The following is a 22,961-nucleotide window of genomic DNA, read 5'->3' as shown; positions in this document are numbered from 1 at the left end:
AAAATACCAATGATATTCTTCACAGAAATAGAAAAAAAAAAAAAATCCTAAAATTTTTCTTGAACCACACGTGACCCTGAATAGCTAGAGCAATCCAGAGCAAAAAGAACAAAGCTGGAGACATTATACTGCAAAGTTATAGTAACCAAAACAACATGGTACTGGCTTAAAAACAGACATAGAGACCAACGGAACAGAATAGAGAATCCGGAAATAAATCCACATAGTTACAGTCAACTTATTTTTTATAAAGATGCCAAGAACATATATTAGGGAAAGAACAGCCCCTTCAGTAAATGGTCCTGGGACAACTAGATATCCATATTTAAGGGTATGAAACTAAATGCCTGTCTCACCATTTTCAAAAATCAAATCAAAATGGATTAAAGACTTAAATGTTAGATCTGTAACTATTAAACTACTGGAAGTAAACAGTGGGGAAACATTCCAGTACATTGATTTGGGCAAAGATAAGTAAGACATCAAAAGCACAGGCAACTAAAGCAAAAATGTATAAATGGTATCACATCAAGCTTAAAAAGCTTCTGCACAGCAAAGGAAACAACAAAGTGAAAAGGCAATCCACGGAAAAGGAGAAAATATTTGCAAACTACCCATCTGACAAGATATTAATAACCGGAATATATAAAAAGCTCAAACAACTCAGAGAAAAAATAATAATAATCCCATTTGATAGTGGGCAAATGCAATATACCGATGTAACAAACCTGCACATATACCCCCATATCTAAACAAAAGTTGAATTTTTAAAAAAATAAAATATAACTATAACAATGTTTAATGGGCAAATGATCTCAACAAACATTTCTAAAAAGAAAACATACAAATGGCCAACAGGTATATGAAAAAATGCTCGACATCACTACATTAGAGAAATGTAAATCAAAACTACAATGAGATATTATCTCCAATTAAAATGGCTTTTACAAAAAAAAAAAAAAACAGGCAATAATGGATGCTAGTAAGGATGCAGAGAAAGGGAAACCCTCATACATTGTTGGTGGAAACGTAAATTAGTACAGCCACTATGAAGGACATACAGTATGGAAATTGCTCAAAAAGATAAAAATAGAGCTACCATGTGATCCAGCAGTTCCACTGCTGGGTATAGGTCCAAAAGAAAAGATATCAGTATATATAAGAGATATTTGCCCTCTCATGTTTATTGCAGTGCTATTCAGAAAAGCCAAGATACAAAATCAACCTAAGTGTCCATCAATGGATAAATGGATGAAGAAAATGTGTGTGTATCTATAAATATATATAGATATAGATATATAATGGAATATTATACAGCCCTAAAAAGAATGAAATCCTGTTATTTGCAACAACATGGATAGAACTGGAGGGCACTGTATTAAAAGTAATAAGCCAGGCACAAAAAAACACATTTTGTCACTCATGGGAGCTAAAAAATTTGACCTCTTGGAGATAGAGAGTGGAATGGTGGTTATTAGAGGGAAAGAAGGGGAATGGGGACGGTATTAATAGGAGAGGAAGAGTGCATGATAATGGATACAAAAATACTGTTAGAATAAGTTCTAGTCTTCAGTAGCACAGTAGGGCAACTATTGTTAACAATAATGTATATTTTTAAATAACCAAAAGAGTAGAATTGAAATGTTCCTACCACAGCAAAAATCATAAATACTTGAGGTGATGGATATCTCAGTTACTCTGATTTGATCATTATACATTGTATCCTTGTATCAAAATGTCACACATACCCCATAAATGTGTATTATAACTATTATGTATTCATAAAACTAGAAACAAAAAAAATTAATAAAAACAAAGTAAAAAATATTAACTACTTTAAAAATTTAGTTAGAAGAGTGATATTACTCTAATTTTTTTTTGAAGAGATGGGTTATCATTTTGTTGCCCAGGCTGGCCTCAAGCAATCCTCCCACCTTGGCCTCCCAAAGTGCTAGTATTACAGGCACATGCCACCATGCCCGTCCTGCGCTACATTTTAATCATCTTTCTCAGCACAATTGTAATAGGAGAAGCTAGATTCTCCTGTCTGCTTAGTACTGTCAATCACTAGTTATATGGTTTTCTTTTTGGTAGAAATATATGACCTCATACAGATATAAAATTAGAAAAATGAAGAGAATCTTAGTAGCCTTTTCAGATAGTTTTGGCTATACTTTAATATTACATTAAAACTTTAAAGTGGGCCGGGCGTCGTATCTCACGTCCGTAATCCCAGCACGTTGGGAGGCCAAGGTGGGCAGATCACTTGAGATAAGGAGTTTGAGACCAGCCTGGCCAGCATGGTGAAGCCCCATCTCTACTAAAAATACAAAAATTAGCCGGGCGTGGTTGTGCTTAGCTGTACTCCCAGCTACTCAGGAGGCTGAGGCGTGAGAATCGCTTGAACCCGGGAGGCAGAGGTTGCACTGAGCTGAGACTGTGCCATTACACTCCAGCCTCGGTGACAGAGCAAAACTCCATTAAGAAAAAAAAAAACACCTTAAAAGTGGTACTTTGTTTAAGGTTAGTTGTAGTGTAGAATCTTGCAGTGTGGAATCTGAAATCTTATCAATAAACATTTTGTCCTCCATATACTGTGAGAAAGCAGGAAATAAGAAAAAGTAATGGGAAAAAGGGCATAGCACCTTAATATTATCATAAGCTAGGTGCAGTGGCTCACACCTGTAAGCCCAACAACTCAGGAGGCTGAGGCAGAAGGATCACTTGAGCTCAGTAGTTTGAGATCAGCCTGGGAAAGACCTCATCTTTTTTTTTTTTTTTTTTTTTGAAAAGTGAGACTTGCTCTGTCGCCCAGGCTGGAGTGCGGTGGCGCATGCTCAGTGCAACCTTCACCTCCCAGGTTCCAGCGAATCTTCTGCCTCAACCTCCAGAGTAGCTGGGATTACAGGCAAGCGCCACCACACCCAACTAATTTTTGTATTTTTAGTAGAGACAAGATTTCACCGTGTTGGGCAGACTGGTCTCAAACTCCTGACCTCAGGTAATCTGCCCACCTCAGCCTCCCAGAGTGCTAGGATTACAGGCGTGAGCCACTGTGTCCGGGCATCATCTCTAAAAAAACTGTAAAAACAGCTAAGTGTGGTAGTACCCACCTATTTTTTCAGCTATTCAGGAGGCTGATGTGGGAGGATTGCTTAAACCTGGTAGTTGGTGGCTATAGTGAGCCTTGATCACACCACTGTACTCCAGCCTGGGCAACAGAATGAGACCCCGACTCTAAAAAATATATGCATTGGCCGGGCGCGGTGGCTCAATCCTGTAATCCCAGCACTTTGGGAGGCCGAGACGGGTGGATCACGAGGTCAGGAGATCGAGACCATCCTGGCTAACACGGTGAAACCCCGTGTCTACTAAGAAATACAAAAAACTAGCCGGGCGAGGTGGCGGGTGCCTGTAGTCCCAGCTACTCGGGAGGCTGAGGCCGGAGAATGGCGTGAACCCGGGAGGCGGAGCTTGCAGTGAGCTGAGATCCGGCCACTGCACTCCAGCCTGGGCTACAGAGCGAGACTCCGTCTCGGAAAAAAAAATATATATATATATATATGCATATATTATTATGAAAATAGTTTTGATCTCAGTGGCTCCCGAAAGGGTCTCACAGACCCTCAGCCATCCCCAGAATGCACTTTGAGATCTACTGGCCACAAGAAAGTTTTTATTCTCTTTATATGCAGTTCTTGATACCCTCTAACCTAAAACAGAAAGCAGTTTTTTCTAAAATCAGGGCCACGGCGAAGATGCCTACTTTACCACTTCTATTCAGCACAGTAACAGAAGTTCTGTCCAGAGCAATTAAGCAAGAAAAATAAATAAAAGACATCTAAATTAGAAGGGAAGAAGTAAAGCAGTATCTGTTTGCAGATGATATTATCTTATAGTAGAAAACCCTAAAGATTCCACAAAAAATCCCAATTAATAAATGCAGCAAAGTTGCAGAATACAGAATCAACTCACAAAAATCAGTTGTATTTTTATACACTAACAGTGAAAAATCTGAAAAGGAAATTAAGAAAACTATGATAGTATCAAAAGTATTTATAATAATATCAAAAATAATAAAATGCTTTGGAATAAGTGTAACAAAGGAAATGATGTGCCTATACACTAAAAACTACAAAATGTTGCTGAAAGACATGTAAAAAGACATAAATAGACACACACTGTGTTCATGGATTGGAAGACTTATTATTGTTATGATCTCAATACTGCCCACAGCAGTCTACAAATTCAATGCAATCCCTATCAAAATCCCAGTGGAATAGAATACAGAGCCCAAAAATAAACCCTTGCATACATGTTCAAAGTATTTTTTGACAAGGTGTCAAGACCATTCAATTGGAAGTGGATAGCCAGGCGCAATGGCTCATGCCTGTAATCCTAGCATTTTCGGAGGCTGAGGCAGGCGGATCACTTGAGGTCAGGAGTTCAAGACTAGCCTGGCCAATGTGGTGAAACCCTGTCTCTACTAAAAATACAAAAAATTAGCTGGATATGATGGCATGTACCTGTAATCACAGCTACTTGGGAGCCTGAGGCAAGAGAATTGCTTGAACCTGGGAGGCAGAAGTTGCAGTGAGCCAGGCTCACTCCACTGTACTCTAGCCTGGGCAACAGAGTGAGACACCATCTCAAAAAAAAAAAAAAAAAAAAAAGTGAATGATCTTTCAGCAAATGGTGCTGGGTAACTGGATATTCACATTTTAAAGAACTTACCTAACTAACATAATATATGAAAATTAACTCAAAATGGATCAAACACCTAAATGTAAGATAAGGCCTAAAACTATAAAAGTCTTAGAAGAAAACTTAGGGCAGAAGCTCCACAACACTGGATTTGGCAGTGATTTCTGGGATGTGACACCAGACGCACAGGCCATGAAAGAAAACATGGACAAATTGCACTTCATGGAAATGTTAACATTGTGTGCATCAAAAGACAATAACAAGAGTGAAAAAGGTAACTCATAGAATAAGAGAAAATACTTCCTAATGATATATCTGATAAAGAATATCCAGAATATATAGAGAACTCAGAAAATGAGTCTTAAATGTAAGACCTGAAGCGATAAAAATCCTAGAAGAAAACATAGGAAAAACTCTTCTGGACATTGGCCTAGACAAAGATTTATGACTAATATCTCAAAAGCAAATGCAACAAAAACAAAAATAGACAAATGGGACTTAACTAAACTAAAAAGCTCCTGCACAGCAAAAGAAATAATCAACAGAGTAAACAATCAATCTGCAGTATTTTTAAACTATGTATCTGACAAAGGACTTTAAATATCCAGAATCTACAAGGAACTCAAATAACTCAACAAGTAAAAAACAAATAACCCCATTGAAAACAGGCAAAGGTCGTGAGTGAACATTTCTCAAAAGAAGACATCTCAAGGGGTTGCCAACAAGCATGAAAAAAATGTTCAACATTGCTAATTACCAGAGAAGTGCAGTTTTGGGCCACAATGAGATACCATCTCACACTAGGCAGAATGGCTATTATTAAAAAAGTCAAAAAACAACAGATTTTGGCAAGGATGTGGCAAAAAGGGAGTGTTTATACACTGTTGGTTGGAATGTAAATTAGTATAACCTGTATGAAAACAGTATAGTGATTTCTCAAAGAGCTAAATATAGAACTATGATTTAATTCAGCAGTCTCACTTCTGGGTATCTGCCCCAGGAAAAGAAATGATTATCTAAAAAGTATGCCTGCATTTGTATGTTTATCACAGCACTATTCATAGTAGCAAAGATATGGAATCAACCTAAGTGTCCATCAGTGGATGACTGGATAAAGAAAATGTGGTGTATGTGTGCGTGTGTGTGTGTATGTATACACACACCATGTGATACTATCCAGCCATAAAAAGAATGAAATCATGTGTCTTGCAGCAACATGAATGGAACTGGGGGCCATTATCCTAAGTGAAATAATTCAGAAATAGAAAGATACCACATGTTCTCATTTATAAATGGGAGCTAAACATGGACATACAGAGTGGAATAATAGACGTTAGAGATTTCAAAAGATGGGATGGTAAGAGGGATGCGAGGGATGAGAAATGACCTACTGGGTACAATGTATACTATTCAGGCGATGGGTACACTAAAGTCCACACTTCCCCACTCTGTAGTATATCCATGTAACTACCATTTGTACCCCCAAGTCTATTTTTAAAAAAAAACTAAGGTACACCGAAACAAAACAAGCTTTTTTATAAAACAGAAAATTAAAGTATAATGTAGTTATAATTTAAATATGAGTAGAAAACACATCAGAATATCTGAGTCTTTTATATTTTGACAATTAACTCATATTACCAAAATACCTCCTAAGTAAAGGATGGTATAAACATGAGTCAGCATATTTTTTCTGTAAAGAGTCAGATAGTAAATATTTTAGGCCTTGTGGGCCAGATGGTCTCTATCACAGCTTTCGAACTCTACAGTTACAGTGTGAAAGTAGCCATTAGAATGGCTGTGGCTATGTTCCAGTAAAAGTTTATTTACAAAAAGAGGTAGAACTCCGTAGTTTGTCAACCCCTGTATAAAGGAAACAGTTTTGCTGGCTTTCATTTGCATTCGGTTGCTTGACCCTTCAGCCAGCTTAGAAAGCTTTTTATTTTGTAAACACTGAAAAATATAAGGCAACAACTCTAAAATTTTTGCCTGGCAATTGAAAACTTGAACTGAAAGCCCTTTTTTAAATTCTTGATAAAATTATTTTACTTGTTTAGACTAAACTTGGGGGGAGATCAACTTCCTGGACAGAGAATTTCATAGACAAATATATTCTCTTTATTTAGACAATGACTGTTTGCCAAGTAAAATTATCTAATGGCTTACTGATACATGGGCCACAGTGCCACTCTGAAAATGAAGCCAAGGAGAAAGCTGCACTTTTTGCTTTACAACAATTGGTAAGAACTGTCCATGACTTCTCTATTAAATGTTTTATTAGTCTCTGTAGAAAGCTTGTATTTCACTCTCTTGTAACTTTTAAATACTTCCACAGGGCTCCTTAGGCACGAATTTCCCTTTGCCTTCACCAGTATTTGCAAATTATCCTTCAGCTGTGCCACCTGGAACCATTCCTCCAGTCTTTCCCCCACCTACTGGTAAGATATTTTTCATGTGTAAGTATTTGTCATTGTTATTTTTACTAAGCTCTTTTAAGAAGCGTCTCTTTTAAGAAATAAAAAATGTACTCAAATATCTAGGAATGTTAAGAAATTGTGAGAAAGTCCAAAGCCACAGCCTGCAGATTCATCTAGAAATGCCATTCTTTTCCTATAGCCTCTAGTATGGCTAGAGTAGTAAGAAAAGGTTGAGTGGGTAGGCTCTTATTCTCCAATAGCTCCTAACAGATGAATTTGGGTTTAAGTTAGATATCAAAAGGTAAAAAAAAATCATGTAATTTCTTCAGGACTGTATTTTCTTATTTGTAGTAGACTATGTCCAAAATTTTGTTGAGACTAACATTTTATCATTCTAAATCTTAAGTTCTGAGATTTTCTAAATCACTCAGCTTTTTTTCCTAATAGCAGTTGGCTTCCCTGTATCTTAATTATTATTGTTTTAAAGCCAATAATTTATTTAAGTTTAGAAAATCACTTTTCTGCATCTACTGCCAGGTAATATTCCAGGAATTCTAAATATCTAATGCTTACAATAAGCATTAGAAAAGTGAATAATACTGATTAAATTTATGACATGCAGTTATCTCTTCTCATTAAACTGAATAATAAAGGATTTCAAAAGTGTAAATCTATGAGGACAAAGAGACAGGAGAAGAAATATCAGCAGATTAAAGATTTGAAAAGAGGTTGTGTTGAGAAAAACAACTGAAGAAGTAACCATTTTAGCAGAGCAAGGTTAAAAGCTACAAGCTAAAGTGCCCATAGAAGAGATTACAAATGAGCATGATAAGTAGATTGTCCCTCACCGTTCCCAAGAGGTTCAGAACTTGGAAGCATCAGAAACTGTTAGAGACGATAAAGAGGAGGCATGTGCTAAAAAGAGAGGGATTAGTTGAAAGTCTACGTGTGGAGTGGTCAGACTACCCCCTTCATCCCTCCGCAACACAGCCAGACCGCTACAAGCAAAAAACTGGAGGTGTGTTTTCTAGAGGAGCTCTCTAGATATGGGAATACCAGGCAAAGAGAATGGAATGTGAGACTGAAAACACAGAGATTAAGGAAAAGTTCCCTTTTCCTCATCCTATTCTCAGATTGTAGCGAGTCATACCCTTCTCCCCAGATAGGAAATTGGAAGATGAAAAAAGAATAATTAGAGAACAAGTAAAATTGTTAACTAAAATTTTAAAATTTAGTAGATAAAGTCCTAGCAAAGCTAAGGAAGATAAAAGTTGTAAAATAAGAAAGAACAGAGATTTAGTGCACAGATCCAGCTCCCATGTTATTGGAGTTCCAGAAAAAGAAATCAGAGATGAAGGAAGGGGAGTGTCAAACAAATAAGAAACTTTTCTAAAACAAAATGATGTGCATCTCTAAAAGAGCCCCCAAATGTTGAGCACAATGAATAAAGACACAGATTATCTTCAGATTCTGAATACTAGTGATAAAAATGGTCCTAAGAGATTCAGAGAAGAGAAGAAATACAGTACATATAAAAGAACAAGAATTAGGATGGTGCTGCACTATTGAACAGTGCCTAGAAGCCAGAAAGCATTGAATACCTCAAAACCCTGAGGCAGAATGAGTTTCATCCTAATTTCTCTGTATAGCCAAACTATGAATCCAGTATAAAGGAGACAAAAAGATATTTTCAGATATGCAAATGTATTTCTTATGTACCTTTTTTTTTTTTTTTGAAGTGGCAAGGTCTCACTATATTGCCCAGGCTGATCTCAAAAGTCCTGGGCTCAAGCAATCCTCCCACTTCAGCCTTCAAAAATGCTGAGATTACAAGCGTTAGCCATCATGCCTTGCCTACCCTCTTTTAAGAAACTACTGAATTATATGCTCCAATAAAACAAAGCAGCAGTTTAAAAAAGAAAATTAGGAAACCAAAATGACAAATTGCAGATCTAGTATAGTTATACAATGAATGAAAATCCCAGGATGCCAGCTGCTCAGTGGGTCTAGAAAGTGACTAGTCCCAACTGGAGAGGCAGAGGGAAGTCTTGGCAGTAAGGTTATTAGTAGATGAGCAACGGGAAGACATTAAGGATGGATATAGAGAAGACTGAGCAGCTTTTATTATATTTTTCCTAAAGAATTGATATAAGCAAGACTAAGCTTTTAAAAAATAATTATTAGCCTGGGCAACATGGCGAAACAGCCTGGCAACATGATAAAACCCCATCTCTAATCTACAAAAAATAAAAAAGTGGCCAGACATGGTGGCATGCACCTACAGTGGCACCTACTTGGGAGGATCACTTGAGCCTGGGGGGTCAAGGCTGCAGTGAGCTGTGATCATGCCAGTGCCCCCCAGCTTGGGTGACAGAATGAGACCTGTCTCAAAAAAAAAGAAAAAAAAAATTATGACCAACTCAAGTAAAAACAAAAGGTTTTACAAGAAAGTACATAATGGATCTCTTCTTACAAGAAACATAATCAGAGTACCCAGCCTGGCTCTGCAGTGATAATATTTACATAGCCACATACCACAAATAGATAACACTGCTTGCATATTTAAACAAATGATGTAATGTACTTACACTGGGAGTACAGGGTAAGTAGTGAGGGGTAATGCAAAAAAACTGAATTTTGTTCTATCTAAATAGGAAGTCAGTAGACATAAAAATGCCTAAAATTAATAAATTATTAACAAGTAGCATAAGCAAATTATTGAACAGTGTGGAAATAAATATCTAAAACAGTTAAACCTAGAGTAGAACAGATGTCTGCTGTTTTCTGTTGAAAATCTTTTTTAGGCCAGGTACAGTGGCTCATGCCTATAATTCCAGCACTTTGGGAGGCCGAGGTAGGTGGATCACTTGAGCTCAGGAGCTCAAGACCAGCCTGACCAACATGGTGAAACCGTCTCTACTAAAAATATAAAAATTTGAAAATTAGTTGGGTATGGTGGCACACACCTGTAGTCCCAGCTACTCAGGAGGCTGAGGCAGGAGAATCGCTTGAACCCAGGAGGCAGAGGTTGCAGTGGGCTGAGATTGTGTCACTACACTCCAGCCTGGGCTACAGAGCTAGACTTCATCTCAAAAAAAAAAAGAAGAAAATCTTTTTTAGTACAATGTATATGTAGTATTTTGATTTTTTTTTTAATGTAATTTGTCTAAGGTCGTAAGTTACTATCTAGCAGAAATGGCATTCAAAATCCAAGTCTGAGCCAGGCATGATGGCTCATGCCTGTATTTCCAGCACTTTGGAAGGCCTGTCTCAAGGAAACCCCCAAAGGCCCAAACCAAAACAAAACTTTTTTTATACAGTCAAAGGAATGCCAGTTCAGTACAGTAACAAAAGCATGGGCTTTGAAAACAGATAGCTGGTGTGGTGGCTCATACCTGTAATCCCAGCACTTTGAGAGGCTGAGGTGGGAGGATCACTAGAGCCATGAGTTCAAGACCAGCCTGGGCAACATAGGGAGACCTTGTCACTACAGAAAATAGAAACAATTAGCTGAGTGTGGTGCCATGCGCCTGTAGTTCCCAGCTATTCAGGAGGCTGAGGCAGGAGAATTGGTTGAGCCTGTGAGGTGGAGGCTGCAGTGAGCCAAGATTATGCCACTGCACTCTAGCCTAGGTCTAAAAAAAAAAAAAACACACAGATGACGACAGACTTGGATTTTTTTTTTGAGACAGAGTGCCACTCCTGTCACCCAGGCTGGAGTGCAGTGGCATGATCAGGGCTCACAGAAGCCTCGACCTCCTTCGGCTCAGTTGATCCTCCTGCCTCTGCCTCCCAAGTGGCTGGAACTATGGCACACACCACCACATCTGGCTAATTTTCGTGTCTTTTTGTAGAGACAGGGTTTCACCGTGTTGTTTAGGCTGGTCTCAAACTCTGGGCTCAAGAGATCCGCCAGCCTCGGCCTCCCAAAGTGCCAGATTACAGGCATGAGCCACTGTGCCCGGCCAACAATGTTTTAGTCATAAAGTTTTCATGACATAATGGATCTGATATTTTTGTATAGCTCAATATAATAGTATCCCCATAACTTATAAAATCTAATTTGACTGCTGCTTCTTCACATTCAAAAATGAATACAGTAGCTATATATAGATTAATTTGAAGTAATTAATATGTGTAGAGTACCTAAAAGTTTGCACACAAACTTCTCTAAAAACAGAATTGTCTTATGATCATATATTTTTTAAGAGGAATGATTATTTTCCCCATTTATTATTGATATTTTAGCCTTTTTCGTGTTGATTAGTTTATTCATACCTACTAATAATTTTAAGGTTATAATTGGAATGCTTTTGGTCCTATAAAGGTGTTCTCCAAATATTCCAGTTAAAATATGTAAATACATAAATGCCAAGATATTTGAGGGTTAATCAGCAGAGAACAACTTAAGCATTAGATTAACATTTTAAAGTTATTTTGTAAATTTCTATTTTAGGTTATAAAAAAATTTATCTCATAAAATGTCCCAGTTGAGGAATATGTATTTCATATTTATAACAGTGATCTATTGGGGAAATTACGGAGTTGACCATTGTATAAGATTAGCATAGCATCTTTTAAATAGACCTTCTTAGCATTATGACTCCCACCAAAGTTACTCGTAGATAGTTTCAAGACCTAATTTTCTACTTTTGTTTTCTTTTTTGAGACAAGTTCTCACTCTGTCAGCCAAGTTAAATTGCAATGACCTGATGTTGCTTCACTGCAACCTCCGCCTCCCAGGCTCAAGCGATCCTCACACATTAGCCTCCTGAGTAGCTGGGACCACAGCCACATGCCATGCCTGGCATCCCAAAGTGCTGGGATTACAGACATGAGCCACTGCTCATGTTTAAAAAAAAAATTAAAAAAAATTAAAAAAAATAAATTTTAAAAAAATTATTAACATTTATTTTTACATAATTTTCTGAATCTTATTAGTGTTTTTCATATTACAAGTTTTCTTCCTCTTAGAATTTGTGTATGTGTATTTCATAACACTGAAATATGTTATGATTCTTCTCTCCTAATCCAAAAATGTCTTAAATAGCTGAACTTTAATTAAGCTATACTATTTTACGAGTCTGGCTGCTTTTTATCTCTATGAAAAGAATATTTTAACATAGTGCATATCTTCTTCAGTGGCAGTGTGCTGGTGCCTTGTCACTGTTTAATGTAGTTTTGAAATGCTGCACTGGTACAGGCTGTCTCCGTAAGAATCGCCTATGGAGCTTAATACAAACTCCAGGGCCCATCAGAGTCTGGCTTACTAGATCTGAGGCCCTGCCCAGGAATCTGTATTTCACAAGCTCCTCAAGTGATTCAGATATACAAATTAGATTTGGAACCCATTGGTTCAATACATTTTTAATAAGAAACAAACCATAAGTGAAAAAAGGCCTTGACTTCCAATTATTAAAATAGAAAAAAGAAAGATTCTACCTGTCATATGAAGGTGATGAGATTTCAGGACTTGAGCTTTTTTGGTTTTTTTGTAGGCTGGGATCACTATGGAAGCAACTATGCACTGGGGGCAGGTGAGATCCTTAAGATTTCTCTCTTTGTGCCCAAGCTTTTCTCTCACAAGGGACAATTTCATGACCCTTTTATTATTTTTATAAATATAATTGCAAATATTCCTAAAACTTGTATCAGCATATGATATTAGTAGTAGTATTCTCCTTTTCAGGCCAGTATAATGATAAATTCATTTCTGTAGATAGTCCACACAGTCCTAGGAAGGGATCCTGAGGTTGAATGTTGTAAGGAAGAGTAATTATAGGTGAAGTAAGTGTAGGCCTTTTGTTAAAGGCAAAAAAAACAAAAAGCCCAAACAGGCTAACAGAAGGAGGTCTCAAATTTCAGAGCTTTGATGATACCATTTTACTAAAAGAAAAATTTTCCTTGGTTTTTAACAGCTAATATAATGCCTTCATCATCTCATCTCTTTGGCTCAATGCCATGGGGACCATCAGTGCCAGTTCCTGGGAAGCCCTTCCATCATACTTTATATTCTGGGACCATGCCCATGGCTGGGGGAATGCCAGGGGGTGTGCACAATCAGTTTATACCTCTGCAGGTGAGAAAAATTACATTTTTAAGATAATTATTTGTTTAATGCTGAAAGACTATTGATAAAGATTTTTTTATTCAGTTTACTTATTCAGTGCCAACTAGAAGTTCAGTACTAGTGTGGGTAGTAAGAAGGCAGTGATTGACAAGTCTGACCTGTCCCTGCTCTCTGAGTTTGTGTTCTAATAAATAATAATTGTACCAAGTAATATGCTATTCTAATACAGATTGATTAAAATCTGAAATATAAATAAAATCACAAACATTTTTAAAATATTTAACCTGTGGAGAATTGTATTTATTTGTTTTTTTTTTATTATTATTCTTTTTTTTGGAGAAGGATCTCACTCTGTAGCCCAGGCTGGAACGCAGCCCACACACAATCTCGGCTCCCTGCAGCCTTGATTTCCTGGGCTAAAGTGATCCTCCCACCTTAGACTCCTGAGTACCTGAGGCCACAGGCATGTGCCAGCATGCCTGTCTAGTTTTTGTAATTTTTTTGTAGAGATGGAGTTTTGCCATGGTCTCAAACCCCAGATCTCAAGCGATCCACCTGCCTCAGCCTCCCAAAGTGCTGATATTACAGTTGTGAGCCACTGCACCCAGCCCAAGAATTTTAAATATTTTGTTCGTAATTAAGTTCTTTGAATTACTAAAGTCTTACTTGGAAATTATAAGTGGAAGTCACAGATCAGCTGTGATTGACAAATATTAGCAGCATGCATGGTTTATGGTAATTTCCAATTTTTTTTTGCCTACATTATTAATTAGTGATGCTTTTATTCCTAACAGGTTACTAAAAAAAGGGTTGCAAACAAAAAGAACTTTGAGAATAAGGAAGCCCAGAGTTCTCAAGCCACTCCAGTTCAGACCAGCCAGCCAGATTCTTCCAACATTGTCAAAGTAAGTCCACAGGAGAGCTCATCAGCTTCTTTGAAGTCCTCTCAGATTGCTCAACCTACATCTTCTTTTCAAGTTGAAACGGCCTCTCAGGGCCGTAGTATATCTCACCATAAGTCAACACCAAGCTCTTCTTCAAGAAGAAAATCAAGAAAACTGGCTGTCAATTTTGGTGTTTCTAAACCTTCTGAGTAAATTTGGCTGTTGGAATTAATTTCTTCTCTTTCCATCTACCTTTTTATAAATCCATATCTGTATCTCATAAAAATTAGAATGTACTATTTTAAAAAAAGATGTGTAAATTGAAATTTTTTCATTTTTAATTTATCAGGCACTTTTCATGCTGTTTAAAAGACTGTGTATCAAATTGTGCACTTTAAGTATGTGCAGTTTGTTGTATGTCAATTATACCTCAATAAATCTGTAATAAAAAAACTAAATTAAACCTTGCATTAAAATAACATCACAGTATCAGTGGACTAAACATTAAAATGTACCACTCTAATCATTGGCCTCATCATTGAAGCATCCAGAACTATGAATTAGACATCAGTTAGCAATAATAAGCATTTTTTACACTATCATTGAGGAATAATGACATGGAGCATGAAATTTGGGCCTCCAGTATAACTTACTGAGTGTGGATTTTATTTCCCTTGTTAATGATGTGAGAAAATTGTCAGGAGAATGGCTCTTATTTATATGTATTTTAACTTACGCTTTGTTGTCTCTGAGGGACCCTTAGACCTGCTGCGAAAGGATCACATTTGTTGTGGTGCTGCCAGTTTTGCTTTATTCTAAATTTTGTACCAAAGCAACTTTAGAATAATCAGAATATTTCATCTAACTGCTTAGAACTATAAATAGCATTCTAAATTTGAGTAAATACAATTTTTTAGATTACTCAAGAACCAGCATTAGGAATTTCTAATAAAATTGTTTCAAAATCTACAGGGTACAATGATTACAAATTAATCTTCTAACAAAATATGAAATATTAGTCATGTTAATAAATTGTATTATTTTGTATGGCTTTTTATTTGCTTACCTGACATTTTATGAGAGCTTCATGGTTGGTCGGTATGTAGTGCTTCCTGGGACTGAAGAAATTCTAATTGTTCCAAGGTGTGCTACAATATAGGAGGCACAGTCATCAGTTTGTGACATACATTATTTACCGCCTATTTCATTCTAATTCTGTATTTTTAGCTTTATGCTGAACTGTTCAATGATGCTGGGATTCTCTCTTTGCATGTCATATGTGAATGTGTAGTTCAACCTATAACTGTTGAAATTATTTTAGAATTTATGAAGATTTCTCAGCAGGGCCTATGTTTTTATATATATATTTATTATTTAGTTTTTGTGATATGCTTATATTTTTAAGGAAGTAAGTTATAGCATACTTTTTTAAAAGTAGGAACCACAATCTTTATATGGAGCAGCTTGTTATATCTGATTTTCATTTAGCTCGTTGGAAACTCTGCCATGACTCTTAAAGTAGTCTTATTTGTTTTTTAAAATGCTGGTATTAAACTAAATGGACTCCTTTCACTAACTTCTGATTTCAGAGTTTAAATGTTAGCAGGATATTTGTGTATTAGCAGTGCCTTCAGTATAAAAGAGAAATATTCATTATCTGTCATTTATCATAGTCATATAAGTTTCCATGATTTTATTTTCTGTTATTTTCATAAGTTCAGATGTATATCAGTTCCCAACATTGTTTCTTTATCTGTAGTGGGATCTTGAGTAATGAGGCTCAAGTAAATCCTCAATGTTTATCGTTATTGCCTTATAAACTCTATTTGTGTTTAAAGGAAACATCTATTATGGTAATACAAAGAAAAGTTAAATTGTGACAGTAATCTTATATTAACCTCTTCCTACTTTAAAGTGTGTAATGTTTCACCTCAGCTGTACAAACTCCAGCATTTAGAAATTGCCTCACTCATTACTCCTGTGTGACAGTTATATAAATAGCATGCAACTCACATCTGTTTTAGAGCATAGAAGAAGCAGCACCTGCCATCTTCTGAAAACTCCAAAGGGAAATTTTAGTAAACATAGTGCGCTAAACCCATAAGGATACTTCCCCAATATTTGAGCACAGCAAGCTGACAGTTCTATGCAGATAGGCAGTGAGTTTTATTTTCCAGCCAGGTGCAGTGGCTCACGCCTGTAATCCCAGCACTTTGGGAGGCTGAGGCAAGTGGATCACTTGAGGTCCAGAGTTCCAGACAAGCCTGGCCAACATGGCGAAGCCCCATCTCTACTAAAACTACAAAAATTAGCCGGGCATGGTGGCACATGCCCTAGTCCCAGCTACTTGGGAGGCTGAGGCATGAGAATCACTTGAACCCGGGAGGCGGAGTCTGCAGTGAGTCGAGATTGCACCACTGCACTCCAGCCTGGGCAGCAGAGCAAGACTGTGTCTCAAAAAAAACAAAAAGAAAAAGTTGTATTATCCTTACTTTTTTTTTTTAACATTATTATTCTAAAGGCCAAAACTGAGAAGAGATTAAGATAGGATAGAGCTCCATAATGGCTGGGTAGTGGTCAGGCATTCTCTTTTCTTTTTCCCCTGTAGACCCATTCCAAATGTGGGCCTGAGGTCAATGGGAGATGTGCCCTCCCTATGGAGGATGTAAGAGGCAGAGGCCATTTCTGCCCCGTGATGAGGAAACGGTCTGTTGATAGGCCTGGAATCTAGAGTATATCTGAAAAGCAGTTGGACTTAAAGAAATGTAAAACCTTCTCTTTGAGATGGCGTGGACTAAGACCACCCCCAAAGTTTAAAAATATGCTCATTCAACTTGAATCTTCTGAGGGCTTTTTGTGAAAATGGTGGACTGTTTAGGGCACACAGGACAGATTCCCCAAATTGCTTTATGTTTCCACATAACTAGAGCACTTCAGTCTATTTAAGCCTTTGTCTCCTAACTGAAACATTTCTAAATATTTCTATTCAATAAGTTTTTTCTTTTTTGAGCAACTTAAGTGAATTTTGAAGATTGCTCCTTCCAGTCTCGTTCCTTTTCACATTTTCCTGCATTATCTAATAATTACCTCAGTGTTAGAATTTGACTGAATGTATTAATTGATTTAAACATCATGTAGACTAAAGTCTTAAACATCTAAGACTCAGTTGCACAAAAAAATTAAAGTCACCTGTACTGAACCTTGGTTTCAATTTAAGATTTTTCTTGCTTTTCAAAGGGGTAACTAATAAAGATTGAAGGGTTTTTTTCCCAGTTGGTCGGAAGAATGAAGAACTATTGATGCAAGCTTTTCATTGTTTCTTTTCTATGATCAGGTATCTGCTTTCATTTTAGACTGCTGCTTCCAAACTAAGCTAGAATCTTGGTTTTAATGAGAGGAGGCAGAGAAAGGGAGGCAGATGGAAGAAGAGAAACAGTTAAATAAAGACATACCCAGTCACTGCATTTTTGGACTATACTATATCTTTCTAGCTCAAGGAAATAGATAAACTGTAGGGTCTTTTTTACTCTTTATGTATCAGTTTTTGTGTTAGTCATAGCTGTTCATAGTGGTTGTCTAATTTTTACTTTATTATATGAGAACTGTGCAGATCTTCACTGAAGTTAGTTCTGTCACACTTCTTCCCATTATTTAGAGCAAGGTTTTTTAAAGCAACCGTACAATTTCTCAGCCTTATGAGCTTGCTGTATTTCTTAGTATCATGTTGCTTCCAAATTTTGTTTTTACTGTAAAAGACAATTTATTGTAGAGAAGTGGCTGTGAAAGTCATTCTCTATCTTTAAAAATCAATTACAGAGTTCATTTGTCATTTTCTAGAGATAAATTATAGTATTCAAACTGGCAGTGCTCATTATGTACATTTTGTAAGCTCTGTCAGTGAAACCATCAGTTTTGCAGGAGCTTCCTTTCCTGGTCAAGATAAAGCTTAAAATTCCAGAAATTAATATCATTTGGACTGACTTTATTCATATTTGCATCAAACTTCTCCATTACAGTAAGAGATAGTGTTGAACCAGCATCAGGTCTCCGGAAACATGGCAGAGCAGACAGGCCGTTAAGTTTCACAAACATCATAGATCATTTTCTTAGAGAAGAAAAACATGTCTAAAATAGTTTTAGTTGTCCAAAATGTCAACTGTCTGTAGCTGCTTTTGTGTGTGTGTCAGTGAACAAATAATAATGCCTTGCTCAATCAATGCATTCAGCCATCTCAAGTGCAATTTGTGAAGGAGACTATGGTTTCCAAAAGATACATTTTTTTACAAAGTTAAAGCTGTAAAAAGTCTGGTTTTTTTCCTCCAGCCGTATACCAGCTGGGCTTGGTTATTTCAGCAGTTGGTATACTATTAAATTGTCCAGGCCAAATAAGTTTCTGTAGCTGTTTTAGTAATTTGAAGCCAAATTCTCATGCTGTTTCTCATTAAATAATGAGAATTTGGTCCACAGTTTGCTTTAAGTTCTCTCTTCCTTTCTTTCCCTTACAGTTAAGGGTTTGGTGGGGGATGGGGAGATTGTTTTTGTTTTTTGGATTTTTTTTTCTTTTGGCCTCAAGTATCATACTTTCTTTTGCCTGTATCCAACTGCTTCTTTGAGTATTTTCATCTATTTTAATATGAGTGATAGATGGTGTGCTGTGTCGTCAAAGTGTTCAACATTTTGTTCATTTAAACAATAGTGTAATTCATACATATATAGATCATATATAGATACATATCTTAATTGATTTCTCACATAACTTTTATAAGTAACTGGAATTTTTCATTAGATCTTATACAGAGAAGTATTTTATTAAAAATTCAAAAGGGAAGACTTTTATGTGCTCATTTTGTAATTTTTGTTTTTAAATATCTTTACATTGTCTGCCAATTAAAGTGTTTTAAACTTGCATTGGAATGGACTCCGAATGTATTTTTGTGGTGTTACATTATCTGTAGATTTCTAGCATGAAGTTAGCCTCACAATGCTGTGCAAAGGATTTTAAAATATGAGAGTCATTGAAAGAGTTTAAACATCTGTTCATGTTAAATGCTCTATGGATTTTAATTAAAGACTTGAGAATGATTTTATAAGCTGTTTGTTCTTTTATTACTATGCTGATATCAAAAGTAGAAACATTAGTCTTTTGATTTGTTTTTGAGACAGAGTCTTGCTCTGTCACCCAGGCTGGAGATCTCAGCTCCCTGCAGCCCCCACCTCCCAGGTTCAAGCTATTCTCATGCCTCAGCCTCCTAAGTACCTGGGACTACAGGCACATGCCACCATGCCTGGGGTTATTGGGGGAACAGGTGATGTTTAGTTACATGAATAAGTTATTTAGTGGTGATTTGTGAGATTTTGGTTCACCCATCACCTGAGCAGTATACACTGCACCATATTTGTAGTCTTTTATACCTTGCCCCCTTCCCACACTTTCCCTCTGACCCCCAAAGTGCATTGTGTCATTCTTATGCATTTGCATCCTCATAGCTTAGCTCCCACTTATGAGTGAGAACATACAATGTCTGATTTTTCATTCCTGAGTTACTTCACTTAGAATAATGGTCTTCATTATTATCCAGGTCGCTGCAAATGCCATTAATTCATTCCTTTTTATAGCTGAGTAGTATTCCACCATATATACATATATACACACACACCACAGTTTATCTACTCATTGATTGATGGGCATTTGGGTTGGTTCTAGTTTGTTTTTTTGTTTTTTGAGATGGCGTTTTCGCTCTTATCACCCAGGCTGGAGTACAATGGCACGATCTCAGCTGACTGCAACCTCCTCCTTCCATGCGTTCAAGCAATTTTCCTGTGTCAGCTTCCCCAGTAGCTGGGATTACAGGCACATGCCACCACGCCTGGCTAATTTTTGTATTTTTAGTAGAGACGGGGTTTCACAATGTTGGCCAGGCTGGTCTTGAACTCCTGACCTCAGATGATCCACCTGCATCAGCCTCCCAAAGTGCTAGGATTACAGGCATGAGCTACCACACCCGGCCCGGTTCCATGTTTTTGCAATTGTGAATTGTGATGCTATAATCATGTGCAAGTATCTTTTTCATGTAATGACTTCCTTTCCTCTGGGTAGATACCCAATAGTGGGATTGCTGGATCAAATAGTAGTTCTACTTTTAGTTCTTTAAGGAATCTCCACAGTTTTCCATAGTGGCTGTAGTAGTTTACATTCCCACCAGCAGTGTAGAAGTATTTCCTATTCACCACATCCACGCCAACGTGTATTTTTTTATCTTTATTTTTTTATTTTTTTTTTAATAGGGCCATTCTGCAGGAGTAAGGTGGTATCACATTGTGGTTTTAAGTTACATTTCCCTGATTGTTAGTGATGTTGAGTATTTTTTCATATCTTCGTTGACCATTTGTATATCTTCTTTTTAGAATTTTCTATTCATATCCTTAGCCCACTTTTTGATGGGATTGTTTGTTTTTTTCTTGCTGATTGTTTGAGTTTGTTGTAGATTCTGGATATTAGTCCTTTGTCAGTTGTGTAGATTGTGAAGATTTTCTCCCACTCTGTGGATTGCCTGTTTACTCTGCTGACTTCCTTTTGCTGTGCAAAAGCTCTTTCGTTTAATTATGTCCCAGCTATTTATCTTTGTTTTTATTGCATTTTCTTTTGGGTTCTTGGTCATAAAATCCTTGCCTAAGCCAATGTCTAGAAGGTTTTTCCAATGTTATCTTCTAGAATTTTTATAGTTTCATGTCTTAGATTTAAATTCTTGATCCATCTTCAGTTGATTTTTGCATAAGGTGAGAGATGAGGATTCAGTTTCATTCTCCTACATGTGGCTTGCCAATTATCCCAGCACTATTTGTTGAATACGGTATCCTATCACCACTTTATGTTTTTGTTTGCTTTATCTAAGATCACTTGCAAGTATTTGGGTTTATTTCTGAGTTATCTGTTCTGTTCCATTGTTCTACGTGCCTATTTTTATACCAAGTACCATGCTGTTTTGGTGACTATGGACTTATACCATAGTTTGAAATCAGGCAGTGTGATGCCTCCAGATTTGTTCTTTTTGCTTCATCTTGCTTTGGCTCTGTGGGGTCTTTTTTGGTTCCATATGAATTTTAGGATTTTTTTTTTTTTTTTTTAGTTCTATGAAGAACAATGGTAGTATTTTGATGGGGATTGCGCTGAATTTGTAGACTGCTTTTGGCAGTATGGTCATTTTCACAATAATGCTTCTACCCATCCATGAACTAGGATGTGTTTCCATTTGTTTGTGTCATCTATGACTTCTTTCAGTGCTGTTTTGTAGTTTTCCTTGTAGAGGTCTTTCAACTCCTTGGTTAGGTATACTCCAAAGTATTTTATTTTATTTTATTTTATTTTTGCAGCTATTGTAAAAGGGATTGAGTTCTTCATTTGATTCGCAGCTTGGTCGCTGTTGTTGTATAGGAGAGCTACTGACTTGTGTGCATTTATTTCGTATCCGGATGCTGAATTCTTTTATCAGTTCTGGAAGCTTTCTAGAGGAGTCTTTGTGATTTTTTGTTTTGTTTTGTTTTGTTTTGTTTTTTAAGTTAAACCAAAAACAGATTTACTTGGAAAGCTTTGGGATGGCTCATAGTTTTGTTGGGGAAGGGGGAGAACCAACCTCAGAGAAAGGGCAGGCACCCAGTGAGGCAGGGAAGTATGTTACAGAACCAAGGGACAGTCAGGCTCATACACTACTTCTAGTACTGCTTCTCCTCACCTGACCTCTGCCAATGGACCCTGACATTGGGAATCGTTTCTGAAATGCCTCTTTCCATGAGGAGTATCCGGCTGGCTGTCAGGGGGCTTGAGGAGGGAGCTCTTTGAGCTTCTGGCCTTCTCCCCTCCCTCCCTGAACTCTCTCCAGCTACTGTAACTTATGCTGATATTGTTTTCTAACTGACCAAGCTCTTTGGCTTCTCCAAATGACCCAGCCAGCCCTGGGCTTTCGGAACTCACTGTGTCTCCAAATAACTTCTTTTTCCCCTCCGCGTATGTCCTTTAGGGCCACAACTAAAGGGGCCAACACAGACATCTCCCTCACTGGTCTTGATCTTTTTGTGCCTGGCCCCAGCCTAATTTAAAGCCCTATAAACGAATACATGTCATGAACTCAGGGTAAAGGTGAAACCCCCTGCCATCTGCTGAGGGGGGCACCTGCTGGAGGAATGGTACAGTCCAGACCCATGATTGCCCCAGGAGAATCAGCCAGAGGCGAGCCAGTCTGCTCAAAGCCCTGGAGGCTGAGAGGTCTGGTGGCAGCCTGTCAAGGAGCCAGCCGTGCAGGGGGCTGGCCAGGCTGGATGTGGGAACCACAATGGAGACTTATTGGTGCGGGTCCCTCTCACAGCTATGCTGCAAGCCCTCTTATCAGATGCAAAGGGGATCTTCTGTTCTCCACAAGGGCAATGTCCTACCGAGGTGGGGGTGAAACTGGCCTTGGGACATTAGAGACATTACGGTGACTTGCTGAAGGTTATATAGATGATAATGAGCAGGGATGGAACTCCCCAGTCCTCAGTCAGCAACCAAGCACTCTAGAAAAAGACCACAATGTACCAACTCCCCCAGATAGCTTTCAGGAGCCCCAGCTCCCCCGCCAGGCTCCTGCCTCAGGCTTTAACTACTTCATTAGAACCACAGTGTGTCCAAGTTTGAAGAGACCTCAGAGGTGAGTAGCCTAGCCCTCCCCTCACGCACACATATACACACACACACACACACAAGTACACAAAGTACAGCTGGAAAATTGAGGCTTGGGAAGGGAAACGAGAAAGCCAAAGATCGGCAAGTGAGTTGATGGGTCTAGAAACCTGGGCTCCTCTGGCAGCCATGGTTCTGTGTACAGGCCTGGCTACATTCTTGTCCTTATCTTT

The 22,961-nt window shown here is 37.6% G+C and overlaps 1 protein-coding gene across 1 annotated transcript in view; it reads left to right on the top strand.

Annotated features, from left to right (window-relative positions):
• Positions 1-19,165, top strand: part of LOC105555639 (5'-3' exoribonuclease 1) — a gene marked incomplete at its 5' end in the record, with an annotated part of 100,615 nt that extends 81,450 nt beyond the window's left edge. The window contains 5 exons of the mRNA XM_012002666.1: positions 6,831-6,944; positions 7,040-7,142; positions 12,620-12,658; positions 13,040-13,200; positions 13,986-19,165. Of these exons, the coding sequence (XP_011858056.1) occupies positions 6,831-6,944; positions 7,040-7,142; positions 12,620-12,658; positions 13,040-13,200; positions 13,986-14,288 (720 nt within the window). The remainder of the gene's footprint in view (positions 1-6,830; positions 6,945-7,039; positions 7,143-12,619; positions 12,659-13,039; positions 13,201-13,985) is intronic.
• Positions 19,166-22,961: the final 3,796 nt, after the last annotated feature.

The sequence above is a fragment of the Mandrillus leucophaeus genome, unplaced genomic scaffold (genome assembly GCF_000951045.1).
Source record: "Mandrillus leucophaeus isolate KB7577 unplaced genomic scaffold, Mleu.le_1.0 Scaffold693, whole genome shotgun sequence".
NCBI lineage: Eukaryota > Metazoa > Chordata > Mammalia > Primates > Cercopithecidae > Mandrillus > Mandrillus leucophaeus.
This window is presented reverse-complemented; position numbering and strand designations above follow the sequence as displayed.